This window comes from Coloeus monedula (assembly GCF_965178545.1).
Source record: "Coloeus monedula genome assembly, chromosome: 2".
Classification (NCBI taxonomy): domain Eukaryota; kingdom Metazoa; phylum Chordata; class Aves; order Passeriformes; family Corvidae; genus Coloeus; species Coloeus monedula.
The window spans coordinates 16,245,199-16,263,238 of NC_138782.1; the positions used below are offsets into that span (position 1 = coordinate 16,245,199).

An 18,040-nucleotide genomic window follows, 5' to 3' on the forward strand; every position below is an offset into this window, starting at 1 on the left:
TACAGAAGCATCTTTAAACTATACAAAATTTTAAAATTGAAAATAATCCTGTTTACATATTCTTTATACATTAACATATAAAAGACCTTATTTAATGAGGCATCTAAAAGAATCAAAAACATCTCTACAGCTATCTCTGAAAATTGATATCTGGAAACAATTCATTACACAGAAGCTTTACAAGACTATTTAAACAAACCAATACACACTTTTTACAAGATTAACATTCCAAAAGGTATAGGCAGGTTATCACTTCTTATTTTTTCAGTTTACCTCACTGGTTATCTTTAATTATAAAAATCTTCATATTTATATATGCTGAGTACTGTTGAATAACCAGTAATCTAATTTAAAACTTGTGCAAAACAAACAAACAAGAATTTGGAAATACGTTTAACCAGTCACTTATATAAAATACCACCTAAAGCACTTCTTTTGCCCTGTGTGAAAGGAAAAAGCCATAACCAATCTCTTTCTGGAAAGTTACATTTTATATTCCTTCATTAGACTCCTTCTATAAGTTATGATAAATTAAGAGTTCCAACAAGACATTGACTGATTGATAGACCTGCCCAATATCCTCCAGTTTACAGCTTATGTTTGCTGGCTGTACCCTGCTGCTGCTTCCTTAGATCAGGAACACTCGGCTTCCCAAGGGCTGACCTGGCAGCTCTCAAGACCTACACAGAGGTGTAGCTTTACACAACAAAGACCTGCCATGTGGCTACTAACTCGAGCCATTTCCTCTCTGCCACTTCTAACATACCAGGAGATCCAACAGCAAGAGGTGTGCAGAACTAATCTGAACTTTTAAAAACGAAGTTCAAATTATACCAAAGTATGCTTTCAAGTTTACTATAATCAATGCAATTACTAAGAGATTACCAGTCAGCAAAACTACTGCATGTGAATAACAAATGGAGAAATCTAACGTAACGCTGGCCAGTAGTGCTGGTTTCCTTAAGAAGCAGATACAATATATTTAAAAGGGTCCTTTATGAGAGGTTTTCTCTTCCCTTATCTTCTGGCAGTTAGGGTATTTGGTGAAGCCTATAGAAAGGAAGGTGATGTTCCAGAACTACTTGCTGTACACTTGAAAGGAAGTTTTCAGTCTCTGTTGGTGTTATTAGCTGCAAAAGCATGTAAATTTCCCATCTGGCTCAGACCACTCTGAATATGTGCAACATGGATCTCAACATTATTCTGAAAACAACTACGGGAAGAAAAGAAGGAAAGAAAGAAGTGTTAAACCCCATATGTAAGAGTTGTGTCTGAATATCTCTACAGTAAAAAAATCAAGAGGTGAACACAGCCAGTACAAAAATTCAGATGAATCTGAGAGCAGAACACACAAATGCAACTTGACAGAGAAATATGGGAAAACAGAACTTGCACAAACAGCTGCATGACATCAAGAGTTACTGACTTGGGCACTTAAAGTAAGGTTTTAACACAACCAGAGTTAGTGAAATTAAAGTATTATGAAGAGATGCTAAAATGGCCAAAATAAGTACCATGAAATGGAAACATCATCACTTTCTTTGCTGGGTACATCAACCTTGACTTGAATCAATTCCAATATGCAATTTGCAGGGTTGATTATAAAGTAGTTTCACTAACATTTGAGGTTTGGTTTTGTTTTTCCTAATGAAAAATGCTATAAAACAGCATTTCTCAGTAACTATTTTAAAATCAAAAGGCCATCCTACTATCTTTGGAAAAATTTTTAAAAATTCATGTGTACAGCCTCCCATTATTATGTAGCAATACAAGTAGTAAGGATATAAAAAAAATACTTTGCATTTAGGTTTATTTTCTAAACGACTTAATTTAGCAGCATAAAATGCTGGTCATAAATTGCTGGAGGCTGGAGGGTACTCCAGACAAGTATCACTATGCTCTTGCTACCACATTCTTGCTATTTTTATGATGCCTCCTCAGGCACCTGCTTGTGACAACTGTTGAAAAATGGCCCATCTAGACTAGCTTGGCCTTTGATCCAGCACAACATGGCCACTTTTCTGTTTCTTGGCTTAAAATCTTGCCAATGAAAGCTGCTCAGAACCTCTAATTGTCTCATATGCCACCTTTTGACATTTATAGACAAGAGGTTGAGTATGCCAAAAGAATACTGAAATGGTGCTGTTCTCTGGTGTAAAATACTTGTATTACTAGTGGGATTTCAAAATCTGACAGTGTTCTAAAGTAAGTTTTTAGCTGTCATAAATTACTAAAGAACAAGAAAGTCTACTTATTGCTGCATCAATTTATCACTTTTTAACATGTTATTTCACTGATAGGTTCAAACAGAAAACTGCTCATTTCACATTCCCTATAAGAAGCCCCCCTTTTAGATGGGACCCTTCCTATAAGTAGAAGTTACCAGATTAAACACCTTAATTATAATCAATGTTCACCTCTAAAATACAATAAGAACTGCCTACTATCACAAAGTGTTTAATTAAGAATTAAATATTCAAAAAGTAATACCTGATATTTGAGGAGTCTATTGAATTCTTAATGTCATTTAATGAATCTGTTAGTGATTTAAATTCAAAAGAATTCAGATCACCTCCTTCTGCTAGACACTGTAGAAGAAGAAAACAAAAATCTCACAGTTGGTATTTCTCACAGTTGAGCACAAAAACTGGCAAAGATTTAATACTGTGTATTGTATGGGAGAAGCTGTTTTGTGCAAACTTTTTACCTTAATTTGCAGTAATATTGCTGTAAGTCTAGAGATAAGATCAGTTAAATTTTCACTCTCAACACAGAGTTGTCCCGTTGATGAGGTATTTGCTTGTCTGACAACCTCCTGAGCTTCCTCTTCACATCTGCGCCTCAGATCCGTGGGCTGGTCAGCAGGCTGGAGGCCCTGGTCAGGAGCAAGCTGCAGAGATATGGTGTGGAGAAATTAAGAGTGAAGAAGTCCTTTGCATCTGGTGGATGTGTGAAATGAGATGATTTCAAAGACAGTTCATGTGTATATAGTACACAGTGTTTGTTCTTTAGATATGTCTACTTAAGAACAGGCCACAAGTATCAGGAAAAGTATCTGTTGCTCAAAGGCAGACACAGAGAAGGAATCCAGTACAGCTACCAATAGTTTCATTTCAGTGTTACCCCCACCTAATGCCCTACTCCCAGGAAATTCTATTTTCTACTTAGGTTGAGCAAAACCTCCAAGTACACAGAGATTCCAGCAAAATCTTACCTCATAGCAATACTGTTGAACTTTATGCAAAACTTTATTCAAGTCTTTGTTTAGTTGTTCTAGATCTAGCACAATAGTTGCATATCTCCTCTGAAACTCAATGCCTATTGGCATGGAATAGGATTTCTGTGGAAAATGCAAAGCATATTAAAGTTAATGCAATATTACACAGTTACAGATTTTTGAACTCATCAAAAGGAGTTTTTACTTGAAAATTATATTGAGATATTTGAAATCCCAGCGTCAAATAGAAAAACAATAACATACAAAATATTAAAACACAATATTACTACTTATAACTCCAAGGGAAAATGTGTAGGTAACAACCATACTTTTATTCCCTTCTTGAAGTGCTACAATAATCTATGGTGGTAAATGCTACAGAAGATGACTGTGGTCTGACCTGCTTATTTCTCCAGTAGCTGGGCATGGCTTCTCTCTACTGGTTGAGCAGAAAACTATCCTGCCAGCAGAGGAACAGTACAGGACAATATGGCCTCGACCACCTCTGCTGCAGGATGGGAGGCACATTTGGTTAGTAAGTTATTGGTCACTTGAGGATGACTAAGTGCTACATACCTTCTGTTACAGTTAAAAGTTCTGCCAAAAAAGAAAGTTACTAGAGCTTATATTTGGTAACAGTATTTTGTAAGCACAATTTTCCACAAAAAGAATAAATACCAAAATACAGTATCATTTTTCTTACACTCTTTTCAGAATATAGCTTGATGTTGTTTGGGTGATATTTTTCAAATTGAAACACAACATGTAATATATTATAAAATTTCCTCTACAAGTCGCCTCTTGCAAGAGAAGGTCAACATAGTCCCAGCCACAAGACTGAGATACAGGTACCTCCTACAATCAAAACTTGTAGCTGTAGTTTTCACACCACAAGATAAAGCAATTGCAAGTCAAGAGAGCCTTCATCAGGAGGATTCCGGTCAAAAACTCAAAAGATTTCAGTTAGGAGTTCAGTTTAAAGCTCCCCATTAAACTTAATCACTGAAATGATCTCCAGGGACTTACAAATCTGAATACCAACTTAACAGGGCTTTAAACTAACACCATAATTTCAGAATGCACTGGAAAGTAGCATAAATTTGGCATACTTTCTGCAGCTCTGGAACACCCAAAATCGAATCTTTCAGACCTCCTCCAGTGACCAGTTCCCCCAGAGCAGACTGAATTACTCCAGGTTAGCTGTGAAAGCTGCAGACAATTGTGAATTTTGTATTGGAGAGGAAAGGCTGAGGGCATTCCATGCTAGTGATGACAAAAGAAGTATTTCTCAGCACCAGGACTATTTCTGACCTGGGCACAACCCAAGACCTGGAAACACCAATGAACAGCTAAACTGGCAGACAAAAGATGGACGGCTTTCAGTAGATGGAAGCAGGTAACACCTCTGTCACCAAGGATCTAAATGCTTCTCTGAGACAACCAGCATTACCCTTACCTTGTTTTTACTGCAGGTCCTTTTAATTCATATTTGTTTATCCAAATGTTTACTGTTATATGTACACAGTAATTTGTTTATAGCCTGCAACCTGCAACCCAGACTAATATAGAGATGCCAAGAAAAATGAGACAGAAAAAGTGCAGTTGCATATATTAATATCTCCTCTGAAGGCATCTCCTGACTTGTGTAAATTTAAATTTATTATTATTGCCAGATAATAATGGCCTACATTCAGTACCATTTCTGATTCTTGTCAGTTCCATTTATTTCTATATTGAATCAGTCATTAAACAGAAGTCTTCAAAAAAGGATTACTTTAAACCAAACAGCAGTGTTACTGTAACAATTATCAAATGACAATTGTATGAATTATTACCAAAGTCTGGCAATTAAAGTACACCTGAATAAGCTCAAAGGATTCAATTTTATTCATGTTCCAGTATGTTATTGATGTTGAAGTGAACTGGGGCCAGAAAAAGATTCTCATTCAAAGAAAATATATTTTAAAGGAGAAGCAACACATAGTCAGTGGCACAAACACAGATGGGATTGCCAAGGGACAAAGAGGATTAGAAGACAGGCTAAGAATATGGCCCAATAGGAAGGTATCACATCCTCTATTTTTATCAGGACAGCCTTGAATAGTAATGGTGCTTTATGATTGCTGGTTTACAAAGGAAATAGAGCAGGGAAGAATTTCAAAGTATCTCAAAGTCCTTATCCAGGTTACAATTGAGCTAACATGTATCAAATTTAGCATCTATTTCTAGATTCCTTTCCCACTGCTTTTTTGCTCTTTCAATTTTCTGGAATAAGAAGAGCAAGAAAAGTAACAATACAGTTTATTTAGGACTTGGTAGTTGAGATAACATCTGGGTTCTTGCTATTCCTTGTCATTCCTTTGGATCTCCTCATCAATGCAAAAGTACTAATATCTCCAAAAAAAATTGTTTGTTTTAAGAAGAGTTGGTAATTTTTCATTATCAGAGTTACAGGTTGCAATGACATGTTTTAAAGTTACTTCTCTTTGCATCTAGTTTATTACTAACACACAAAATTAAAAGACAAAACATTTGATGTGCAGGAAAAATAATGTAGTAACTGAAATGATAACAAGGTTTGAAGAACAACATCATGGCATAGAAGAAAATTACAGAGAGACAGGGATGGGGCAGTAGGAAGCAGAGTAACAGAATGCACACATGCACACAATCTTTGAAGGCACAGAGAGAAATCTTACCACAATAAATCACATCTTTCAACACTCAAATATTTCACATGGAAAAAAAAAAATCAACTGTTTTGTTTCAAGAAATAAAAGAGACCCCTCTTCCTCTCCACAAACCTTCTGGATGCTGCAGAGACAACAGCCTGGATGGATGCTGGCAGAAGGTTGAGACTGAGAGCTTTCTGCTCTCAATTTATAGCCATGGGTGGTAGAAGAGCCACTCTTATAATTTTGATTTACTGACTGCTCATTAGATAAAGTTAGCAAGAAAAACTATTCTGCTGCTGCTGCTAACTATGCAGTAGCTGCTGTGGTACAGTAACTTTAAATGCCAGTCAAGGGCACTCAGAGCTTCACACAGAAAATCTCTGAAATGAGTAACTGCTTTAACCAGAAAGCTGAGATAATAAGCACCTACCATCTGCAAAACAGTATTATCATAAATGTTTTACCATATAAGCTTGTACTCCAAATTCTCAAAGTACATGGTATTTCCTTACTTTATGTGTTAACTGACATGTGCTATCCCAATGTTAACATCAATCAGTTTCCAAAGCACAATGCTTTCAAAGGAGAATCATACTTGAAGCAACTGACCTCTCTGACTTGTCTTTAAAAACAGTAAGACATTTCATGTCATAGAAAGTATTAAATACAGGTTTTATTTAGACTACACTCCTAATTGTATTTATTTGCATTAGCTGCTAAAGCATATCCTGTTTTAAGAACCAAAAAGAGAACATTCTCACCAGCTTTTCTGCTTCCGTATTCATCTCTCTCAATTGTTTGATGTGTTCCTTCTTGATCATAAGGATTTTCGATAACCTGGTCTAAAACAAAGGAACTATTTTTAGAAAGAATAGGTCCTTAAGCAGTTTTGAAATGCCATAGAACTTCAAGATAAAAAACCATACCTGTTTCTTTCATAATTTAAAAACGTATTTCTCAGCTGTTGATCAAGTTAAGATGCAGAAATAAAAATTAATTAAAATTAAATGATAGATTTTCCAGAGATTTTTAAAGCATTTTCAAGTGCCCTAAATTGATGAGTGCTAAAATCCATCAGCTGAAATTCCCTATAGGAAGACCAATATAATTTATGGCCAGCTAGAGGCTGAAGAACCGTTTTTTTTTTTTTACAGGCTGAAGGAGAGCAAAGGCTGTTACGGTCATGATACTACAATTAGTATCACTCACCTTACTACATCTTTTTTTCCACACAGTTCTCACCTGTGCCCTCGACTGAGCACCAGCCCTTTGTGTAAACTCCTGCAGTAAAACCTGGTATAGAGATTGGATCTGTTATACAGAACAACTCCAGGCTTTCCATTTCCCTCTTTTGTAATGGGAATACCCTGTGTCTCCTGCCCTGGGGACCTAGCAGGCTGAAGTGGAAATCACTGGGAGCATTCTCAACACACACATCACTCCTAAAACTATTCATACTCTAGGGCCCTGAGAGAAATCCTAGCTTCACTTCAACCAGCAACACTTTTATTACTGGAGTAAACAGAGCAAAATTTTCAGGTCTTATGAATTCCAGAGGGGTTAACTCCATCCTAGTAGTGAAATATGTGACTGGGAGAAATAGGAACTCCTAGTTCAACATACATCTGATTTATATATAATCCCTTTTTGTGATTTTTAAGTTCAGTCTTAATGCAGCCAGGTTGCTTGCTCTCAGAAATTCTAATCAGAAAATTGTTCCAGGATCTCTTTCAGCTAATGAGGAATATTCTGGGAATTTCCATGCTAAATGCATTCTTTTTCACTTCATAGCAATTTGTTCCATATTGCCAAACAGCCAAACCTGTTTCTCAGCTAAATATAGTGTTCTCTCCTTGTATTTATCCCTGTTTATTCAGAGACAATAGAAGCATCTCGTCCCCACTGTTTTTCCACTGGACTAACTGCAACTTGAGCCTTTCCAGACTATTTCCATAAAGGGATCTTCATCTCTTAAACTTTTGTGGCCCTTTTTGTATCTTTTTTCCATTCACTGGCATCTTGCCTGTGTTTGAGCACAGGAAGCCTGTAACAGTATTCTGAATGACACATCTATAAACTAAACCTGTAAAATGGCATCAATACTTCTCTCTTTCTACTCCAAATATTCTGCCAGATGCATCTTATGAGCTGATGGTGAGCCATGGTCAGAGGCATGTTGCAGAGGCAACACTGCATGGGTTATCAGCCTCCCAGTTCCAGCTGCTCATTTCTGTCCTTGTGCTGTCCCCCAGTGCCTGTGCTGAGCCAGCACTTGCATTTTTGCTCTTTGCATTTTGCATGAAGAACCCAATCACAGAAGAGATAACGATAAAGAAATAAATTTGGAAGGGACAAGAATGAAAAGGTTTAAAATTGTTACTTGTGAGCTGGATTCTCTCTCTGATCTAGTTTCTAACACACCACACAAGTGTTCATGTTGCCAATAAAACACCTGGGAGGAAGAAAAGCACTGTACACCATCTGCCACTGCTGCCAAAAAGTTACCTGTCAAGCTCTGCTGTCATCACTATCCAGCAGTGGCCTAACACATTCTTCTTCATGAAGTTGATGAGTCCCCAAATCAATGCAGAATATATGATTCGTTCCCTGAATTTTCAAGGCATTTGATTCTTAACTTCTACTTTGACATGCAGACATATGTGAGGATGCACAGTGCTAGTTCTCCATTTGATGAGCTTGGATTTTCTATTATATTCTTCCTACTCCAACATACATTCCAGGGATCAGGATAATCTGATTCTAACAAAACTGTGACTTTCATGGAATCTGTCATGCTCACCAACTTTCTCTCAAGGGTACACTTTTTTACATAGACCTCCATTTTCATTTGCCAGTATCATCAGTGAATGCTATAATTCAGTCTAGCCCTATTTGTCTTGAGAAATTCTTGCCTAACAGCTCTATTTTCAGCATAACTCATCCTGTTTACTGTTGTAATTTATATTTCTCAATAAACTGGAAACAAGTTTTTAGTACAATGCTTTTTCACATTAAAAGAAATGAAGGAAAAACTCAATGAGAATGTCTAGATTTTCACTTCTGATTTCATTTGTTAGACATAAAATAAGCCTTTCAAAATGAAATGTAGGATAACTTACTATGGAATATTTTCAAACTTTTCATAAGGAGAAAACAGTCAAAAATCGAGTACCCATTTTCAGATTGTTCCTCCTGCATTTAAGTCGGGAAGATGCCTGCTTTCCTTACATGCAGACACCAGGTCAGTGCTGTGCCCGTGCTGCATCACCACACTCCCTCTACCGGGCATGCAGCGACCCTGCCAACATCTGCTTTGTCCTACAGTGCTGCCTTCTAATCGAATTTTTTACCCCAAAACACAGAGGGAAGCAGGGAGGAAGGAAAATAAAAAAGCTGTAGCTCAGTGCTTGAAAAAACACCCTCTAAATTTTAATACCGACTAGAATGTAAGAATGCAATCTATCGATTTTGACCTGCCACATAGCATATGAAATATTTAAGGCTGCATTACATAATTAATTAAGCATGAAAGGGTTTTTTAAATTTATGACTCATTTATTGCTGGCTTTATTCTTAATATCATGTTAATTTTTGAGCCAGTCTTTTTCTAATACCTGTTAGTCCACAGTCTCAGATGTCAAAATGTAACAAGTAGTAATTAATAAAAAGATTTTAAAAAACTAAGTGTAGAACAATGATTAAAATACTTATTACAAGTCCTGATGTTTGCAACTGAAAGTTATAGGTAAAGAGAATAACCCCTAACATTTCCTTGTCATTCTCTGCATGTGGTTTTGGATACACTTCCTCTTCTTCCAAATTAATTTCAGAAAAGGGAAATAAGGGGCTGGGTTGAAACCTTATTCAAGGTGTGTTCTGTATTTTCTGTTTTGTCCAAAATTCTTCCCATAAAATTTTTTCTTTGTGGTCTTATAAATAACTGCCTGGCAATAGTTTTCCAGAAAGTTTTCTTGGAATCAATTGGTTTTTGACCATTTACTTCCTGAATAACCATTAAATCAAAAAAGGGCTTTGATTTTTTTTAAGTACCAGTGTATCAGAAAAGCTAGAACATCCTAAGCAGTGACCTTTAACATAGAAATACATCTGTACTGGTGAATACAGCACAATCAGTAATCAGCATTCACCACTCTCACGTATTTCACAACACCAAATTCCAGTACCTCCTCAAACTTCTAATTAAAAAATTGATTCTTCAAAATAATGCTTCAACTCCTTCCATAAATGCTTAAGCCCTGTGATTCTTTGTTGTTGCTCAAATAGACAAATGCCAAAAATCTGTGGATTGATTTTGTTCAAAGTATTTTGAAAATCTTCAAGCAAAAATACATATTAATGTGGTATCTTTGTAAAATGCCACCATTTGTAATACAAGCAAGAGGCCTATACTTGCAAAACTTAGATTTCCTTATACTGAGCAGTAATATACAACCAAACATGACTGACAAATCACATGTTTTCATACTTAAAATATAGAAACAGTATCATAAACAGGTCACTAAGTAGTTGTAAAGCTCAATACACCTTAGTTACCTAGTTTCACTGATCATACTCTGTGACTCATATAGGAGGACAGCAGCAGATACTGTTTAGCTGCATGAAGACTGTATCTTTTGTGTATTCAATTTTACCATAATTCATGTTACAGCAACTATGTCTATTTTAAATTTTCTTAGTAAGCTAGATGCCAAGCCACCATTTTCAAAATGAGCTTCATACAAGTTTCCTCTAAAAAAAGCTGAATAGATGATTCTGTCAAATAAAATGCATAATGTTCAATGGCCCAAATGTGAGTGTCATGTGATCTACAGACACAAATTTATTCTTTTGACCAATTACACAGACTTTAAAATCTGAGCATTCAGTAATATTACTTCTCAGTTCTTAATATTTTAAACATGAATCATTCCAATCTCCTTTGGCATGTTCAAAACTGCTTTCCTTGTTAAAGGCTTCAATCACTGATCTTAAGCTAAGCCAACATGAGCAATTACACTCTTCCATCATTCTGGAAAACGCTTCAGTGTGTTTTAATATTCACTGAAGCTCAGCTTCCTAACATTACTTGTCTGTGCTCTTCTGAACTGGTGTACAAAAAACACTGAGGAATTATTTCATAAAGGTGAAGACAAAAAAGTGTTTTCTATGTAGTTATGCTATCTATAACATGAAGGCTTGCTTGCATGGAAATGAGAGCTGCTTTTCTTCTCCAAGAGGGTAGGACATTATATAACGTAGAATATGTATAATAATGCATATAGGCAAATGTTCTTTGGACAATGAAAGTATATTTTAATAAATAAAAAAGTCTTAAGGTTTGCATGTAGAAATAATACTTTTTTAAGACAAAATGGTAGAGCTGGGAAAATAAGACACACTTTCGAAGACCTCTGTGGTCTGAAAAGCACAATATTTCAAAGGTTATAAACAAGTGAGAAAATTAAGAAGGGGAGAATAAAAACAAATATTAACATCTCTTCAAAAGTTAATTTGGATATTACCATATCTGTCATAAACTAACAGAAGGCCATTCAACTGCAGAAGAATTGGCAGAATAAACACAAAAGGGCAATAAAGAACAAAACTAAGAGCTGCAGTTAACACTTACCACTTGAATGAGGAATTCTACTGGAAAGCCTCCTAGTGTTTCACTATCTGTGCCTGAAATTTTGTTTTTCCATGAAGATTGTCCTAATAAAGGATCACTGTCCTATAAAGGATAAAACATTTAAATTAATCGCTTCTTTTTAGAGGGCTTTGCTAAAATCTTGATCTTGCTAAGTAACCTCGGAAAATTAATCTCAAAAACTGTTTAAGGTAACAGCTTCAACATGTATTAAAAATACTTCAGTGATTAATACCACATGAAAAAAAGTAACTTACTGTGATTGGAGACTGGAGTGAAGGTGTGTATGGCAATCGGGGAGGAGTCATGAAGAAGCGTGAAGGCCGTTGTTTCTGTCCGAAGGCAGCAATTGGCATGGTTTCATGAGGCTCATTACTCTGCCAGACAGGGAAAGGAAGGCTATACTTCAGTGTCTGATTAATTTTTACCCTTTTGGAACACATAATTTATTTCTGGAATCTGGACTAGCCGTGCCCATCCACACCCCAACCCAACAGCATGAAAAGATTAACATTTTGCTTTTGGTTTAGGCAGGAGCTTCAAAATCCTAATGTATTGCTGGAGTTCTCAAAGTGTTCTGGCATCCCAGCAAATAAAACCTGCATGAAGATTTCCAAAAATACTTTTGGCAGACAAACTACTGTACAGGAGTTCAGCAGAGGCTCCAAACTCAGACCATGGCAGAGACTAGAGGAATTACGTAGATCCAACACCACATAAGATACAAAAGAAAGTGAGGTCCTCCAGAAATCTTGCAGTCTAGGCTGGACTGTCTGGCAGGAACAAAGCCTAGGAGCTGGGAAATAATCTCCAGTTGTTTGACCAAAAAAAAAATCCTCCCAGGTAGGTTCATTAGCACAAGAAATTTCAAAATCAAGTTCAATCAACTCGTAATACTTGTTTGCAACTTCGATAGGCCTTTCCTGGCTTTACCACATTACAAAGGGCCAAGGTCTCTTAAACAATTTCTGCAAATGCTGGCAGAATCCCATTGCAGAATTTTCTTTGGGATCTTATATTACTCATTGTATTTCTTCATATTGAACTCAGGCTATTATAACAGCCTATAATAGTTGGTCTATTATAGGTTGGTCTAAATTACTCCACCCTGAGCCATTATGCTTTAATCATAGAGGGTTATCCTGTTCTGTAAAACCATAAACAGTAAAAGTTCACTATCCTGGAACTTCCCATGCATCAGTTACGCTTGTTTCCACTTTATGACAATACCACCTGGGTGTAATATGTTCTATTTTCTTACTTTTAATTAAAGCATATCATTGTGGAATTTTTTATTTAATTTTCTTATTACAACTACTTTTAGAATGTGTCATTAATACTTACAAGAACTTCATAATCTGGGACTGTGTGTGTTCCAAGACCTGCCCTGTCAAAAGTCACTCTGTAGGTAGCATTAAGAGTGTCTACAGCATCTATCTGTCCAGTGAACAGACCATCATGGACACCTCGCAAACGTGCTAAAAAAAACAACAAAAGAACCAAGAAACCAAATATTGCAATGCTATGATACAAATAACAAAACCAGATTTATTACATCTTTTGCAAGCAATTCTTTATATGTATACTTAAAGCCCACAGATTAAATGGAAAAAAAAAAAGCAAACTCAGAAAAAAAAAGTATGTAATAGAAATATTACTGAATTTTTACAAAATTTAAGTTTGCAGGTCGAATATTTCCCAAATCTAATCCTTAGTACTACACTTTTGTCTATGTAACTCCCTTTATTTCATACCCAATTACTTCTGACAGACAGATTTTGCAGGCAAAAATCAATTTCCAGATGATTTTGCATAGCATTTCTCTCTGAACACCTCCTCTGATGACTGCGTATTTAGCAAAAGACAGTGTGGAAGGCAGCTCAAGGATACAGGTTTAGAAGAGCGAGGAGAGGCAGTGTGCTGCACGCCTGCTCCTCAGCAAGAACTAAGGGCAGCGCTGTTGAACACAAAAAATGCAACAAACAGTAGTGGCCTGAATAGGACATGCTGAAGTGAAAAGCACCTGGACCAAAATGAGACAGTAGGGAGGAATTAAAAATTTTAAAAAACAAGACAAAACCTGTGGAATGTTTTCAACAACATTCCCTCCTCAGTTATGGTTAAGCTTTTTTAGTAAGGCAATGTCATGTTTAGCATACATGTCTAACTACAATGCAATATCAATTGTATATCTGTTTCAAAACAGGCAGTTTTATATTTATGGAAGAAGTTCAAGTTTTATATTAGGTCAGATTTTAAACTCAGACAACACTCAATATTTTGAAAATAAGCATGTCTCTCTCTCTCCAAAATTTGTTAGATATACTAGACATGTAAAAAACCCTACAATTTGAACAGCAGAAATAATAAGCCATACTAAGTTTGCACCTCAAAACCTTATCACTGTTTTAAAAATACTACCTAATCTTCACAAACACCTTCTCAATGAACTAACAAAAAACCATACAATTTTTGATGTTTTACATTTATAATAATTATGTGCTTTAAGTGTATTATGACTTACTAAAATCTTTGCAAAACACACTTGGCTGCTTTTTTGTTTATTTTTAAGAAATTACCTGTGACTTTTGTTCCTATTACAAGCGGTAATGGAATATCTTCTGGAAGATCTTTGAACTGTGAAAGATCCGCAACTTTCCGCTGCTGCAAGAGTCTGATTTTCTGCCGTTTCTGTTTTAATGCTGACCTCTCTTCCTCAAAGAATGCAGAGGAACACCTACAATATAATTAGATAAAATTATACTTAAATTCATCACTGAAAACATATATACGTGAAGGCACATCAAATCAATTGGCACAGTTTAAAAAATCAGTGAGAGGAAATGAAAAGGTTTGGGGTGATGTGTTCAAGAGAAAAAAATTCCGTTTAACGCATTTAGACAACCTTACTCCTCAAAATTCCCACTCTTAAGATAAGAGTCTATTTTAAAATAATACTCAGGAACACTAGCTGTTGCATTAGTATATCCAAAGAGTACAACTTTTGAGGACTTTTCTTATGAGGATCCACCTGGTGTCAGAACAAAGCTAAAGCTGGCCCCAGCCTACTCAGGATGCCAGTTCAATGCACGTGAGAGAGTCCTGTGAGAGCCCCGGCTGCCAGCACTTACTGATACACAGGAGATCCCTTTCACGTGTGCTTATGAGCTCAATTAAACTAACTTAGTGTGAAAGGGCACCAGACTCAGCACATAAAAGGGCACTTCTCTCTCTAATGTCCTTGCACCTGTGCAGAGCACAGCTCAGCCCCAAAATCTCCATTATGCAGATGAACTGTTCCGAGAAGGACAGATTTGTTTGATCTTGGGCTACTGTGTAAAATCAGATCATCTGTAGTAGTCCCCCTCCCCATTTTGGGGGGTAGGTCACTCTTAAAATGCAATCTAAAAGATAGAAGGCTCATTCCCAAAGTGCTTACTTTTTATTAATTTTCACTTCTAACCTACTGAATAGGCAAGATTCATGAGGGAGATACTGAAAGCACAAAGACTGTAAGGACTCAATCCTCTCTCTCATTCCTTACTAAAAAAAGTTTCCTCATTCTTGTATCAATGAAAGAAGTAATTTAAAAAGGTGCACAAATGCTATTTTAAGTCTGTCTGATTGCAGAAAGTTATTTATCAAATAATTTGCCACCTTTGATAATTGCTTTACTGCAGTCAAATGCAAATTAAACATTTTCTGTGGAACTCATTCTGTTATATATTGATTACTGATCAATAAGAAGTTCTATTTTATGAAGTTATTTTAGAAGACATTGTCAATTCTGCTGCTGGTTCCCTCTTCTACGCTACAAATTATTTTCTGATTTAAATTCCTTCAAGATGTTCCTCAGTCATCTCTCACTCAGTACTAAGCAGTCAGCTCCTTTTTCCAAGTCTGCGTCTACTACTCTCTTATTATATGCAGAAACAAACATTCTTATGTTTTCTTCTGTATACCCCTCACTGGGAGAGTTCCACCAAGCCCTTTCACTTTTCTCCACAATTTCTCTTCCTGGCATTATGTACAAGAAGGCTGTAAGCACTAAGCTGCCAGGATGCTGAGACCATTTTCTTTCACACTGACCAGCAGTTTCACACTCTATATGCACAGATCATTTGCCTTTTATCTTATACGTGTTTTCTAAGTTATATGGGGCATAGGCCACCTGTTTTGTCTCGGTGTTAATATAATGAGATCCTCGTCCTAAGCAAGACACGGGAAAAAAACAGAAGCAAGAATGAACTGAAGCTGTGAGGTACTTTTGTCACGTAATGCAGTAATGCACTGCACTGAAGGTTCCCATATGAGGCTTCCAATCACTGTCACCACAAAAATCACCACTAGTCTTTTTATAGCCTAGCAATTCTGTTGTAGATTGAGGCTGCAGGTGTGTGTCCCACTCACCAGTTCACCACCGAAGAGCAGAATGTGTTTACCCACAATTATGTATTATTCCAGTGGCCCTCATTAGGAATTTAGAGCATCTGGAAAGAGATATGGCAGAGATAGAGAGGGATGGTGGTTGGGACAATTATGCAGAGCTTCCTTGGATATTGTCATTTACTGATGCTATTGACTTCATATGTACTACTGGGAGGAACAGGTGTGAAATAATGTTTGCAGTGGGCTGTGAATATCAAGTTGCAAAATGCAGGTCAGACCTTTTCAACTCCATTGAGGAGAAGGGTGGCTAACCACAGCAAGACAACAAAATAGGGAAAAAAGAAAAAAGAAACAAAGCAATATAGACTTCATATTAGTCCTTCTAATCCTGTCCAGGGTCTTGCATCAGGAATGGCAAATATCACCTGATGTTTTTCGACTCATGCTCTTAGAAATACCAATTCAAATGCTGATATACTAATCACTGACCTTCGAAGGTCCCTACAACAGCAACTACTGTTTTACTGACAGCTCGGATGGTCTTAAAAAGTCTCTGTCCCAAATGCTGTAACTATGGATGCAGAAGGTATTTAAAATGTATTTCTGGCTTCTGTTAAAGGAAACCTCCAACCCAACATTCCCCAAATGCATTTAATAAAGGTTATCCCATCTTCATGCCTCCTATGAAAAAAATGAAGATTAAAACTATGGTACAGATCAAAATTGCAATCTCATTAGTTTTCTGTAGAGACTTCTTAAGATGCTGAACATTCTTCTCAATTTCTACGTTGCTCATGAGAATTTGAATCACAGAGGAATCACCACCATCATGTAGTGGCAGGACAAGCATATCTGAGCTTAATTCATATCCACTGCTATTCCACAAGCCCAATTAAGTTCACACAGAGTACACAAACTATTACCTCTTCCTTTTCTTGGAGCATATCTTTCCCCACAGTCTACTGGAATCTTACAAGCTTTGCAGGCTCTCATGAAGAATACTGCTGTGCCAATCAAACACACTGTTGATGTGTGATAGGACATTTAAGGTAGCAGCAGACATAAGAGAATACTACAATATATTTAAACAAAAAAAAGATGACAACCACGTGCAGAACTATCACTCAGAGACATTATTATCCTCTGTCATCAACACTGCGGGTGCAAAATGTCTTTATTTTTTTTAATCTCTCATGGGGAGAGATCAGTGTTGACATGGTATTATAGCTTATCTCCATATGATGAGGACAGACAGAAGAAATTTCCAACACGATGGTAAAATAAAAATAATCTTTGCTCTAGAAGTAATTAAAATTGTCTTGAAAAAGCATTTAAATTATTTAGAATACTTCAAAGTCTTTTAAAACTAAGGCCAAAGACCACTTCTGACATCTTAAAGACGACTACCAGTGATTTAAAAAAAAAATTAATTAAGAAATAAAAAGCAAACAGGAATGCTTATTTTATTTTGCTATAAAGCAAAGTTTTCGTTAACGAACAATCCGACTCTTTATGAAGTCAAATGTTTCTACTTCAAAATTCAGATAAAACAATTTCCTGCCCATTTAGACCTTTGGTTCCTTTGGCATGAATGTCTTTTTTAAAAAAAGAACTCTATGATAGCTGAACAAAAACCCCCAAATCAAACCCCAAACCACTCTCCCCATGGCAAAAAAAAAAAAAAAAAAGCAAAAAACCAACCCAAAGAACCCCTGAAAACTGAAAGGAAGTTTGAAACCCACCAGGTTGGATGGGGTTTTGCAATCTGATCTAGACAAGGTTCCCTGCCCAGTGCATCCCCTGACCCCAACTCCCATTAGAACCAGACAATCTTTAAGGTCTCTTCCAACCCAAACCATTCTAAGACTCTGAAGTTTTATCAATGGTCCACCAGACTGCTGAACGAGGCAAGCTGATCTTTTTAGAGAGGCAACCACTTTTGGCAAAAGTCAAACGAGAAACTGATGACTTAACCTCCAAATACACCATTTCTCTCTCAGTGGGAAGCATGACAACAAAGGAATTAAAAGCTATCTAAGTTAAGCTCAAATTACATGAACATCTTCCTAAGAGGAGCTGTTTTCAAGCTGGCTCTGCTGCCTTCCCTTGACT

At 36.5% G+C, this 18,040-nt stretch overlaps 1 protein-coding gene across 1 annotated transcript in view; it reads right to left on the reverse strand.

Annotated features, from left to right (window-relative positions):
• Window positions 1–356: 356 nt before the first annotated feature.
• LIN9 (lin-9 DREAM MuvB core complex component) overlaps window positions 357–18,040 on the reverse strand; it is a gene marked incomplete at its 5' end in the record, with an annotated part of 38,447 nt that continues 20,763 nt past the window's right edge. The window contains 9 exons of the mRNA XM_082302146.1: window positions 357–1,213; window positions 2,491–2,588; window positions 2,708–2,890; window positions 3,215–3,340; window positions 6,654–6,734; window positions 11,522–11,623; window positions 11,797–11,916; window positions 12,884–13,017; window positions 14,119–14,276. Coding sequence (XP_082158272.1) covers window positions 1,108–1,213; window positions 2,491–2,588; window positions 2,708–2,890; window positions 3,215–3,340; window positions 6,654–6,734; window positions 11,522–11,623; window positions 11,797–11,916; window positions 12,884–13,017; window positions 14,119–14,276 — 1,108 coding nt within the window. The 3' untranslated portion in view covers window positions 357–1,107. The remainder of the gene's footprint in view (window positions 1,214–2,490; window positions 2,589–2,707; window positions 2,891–3,214; window positions 3,341–6,653; window positions 6,735–11,521; window positions 11,624–11,796; window positions 11,917–12,883; window positions 13,018–14,118; window positions 14,277–18,040) is intronic.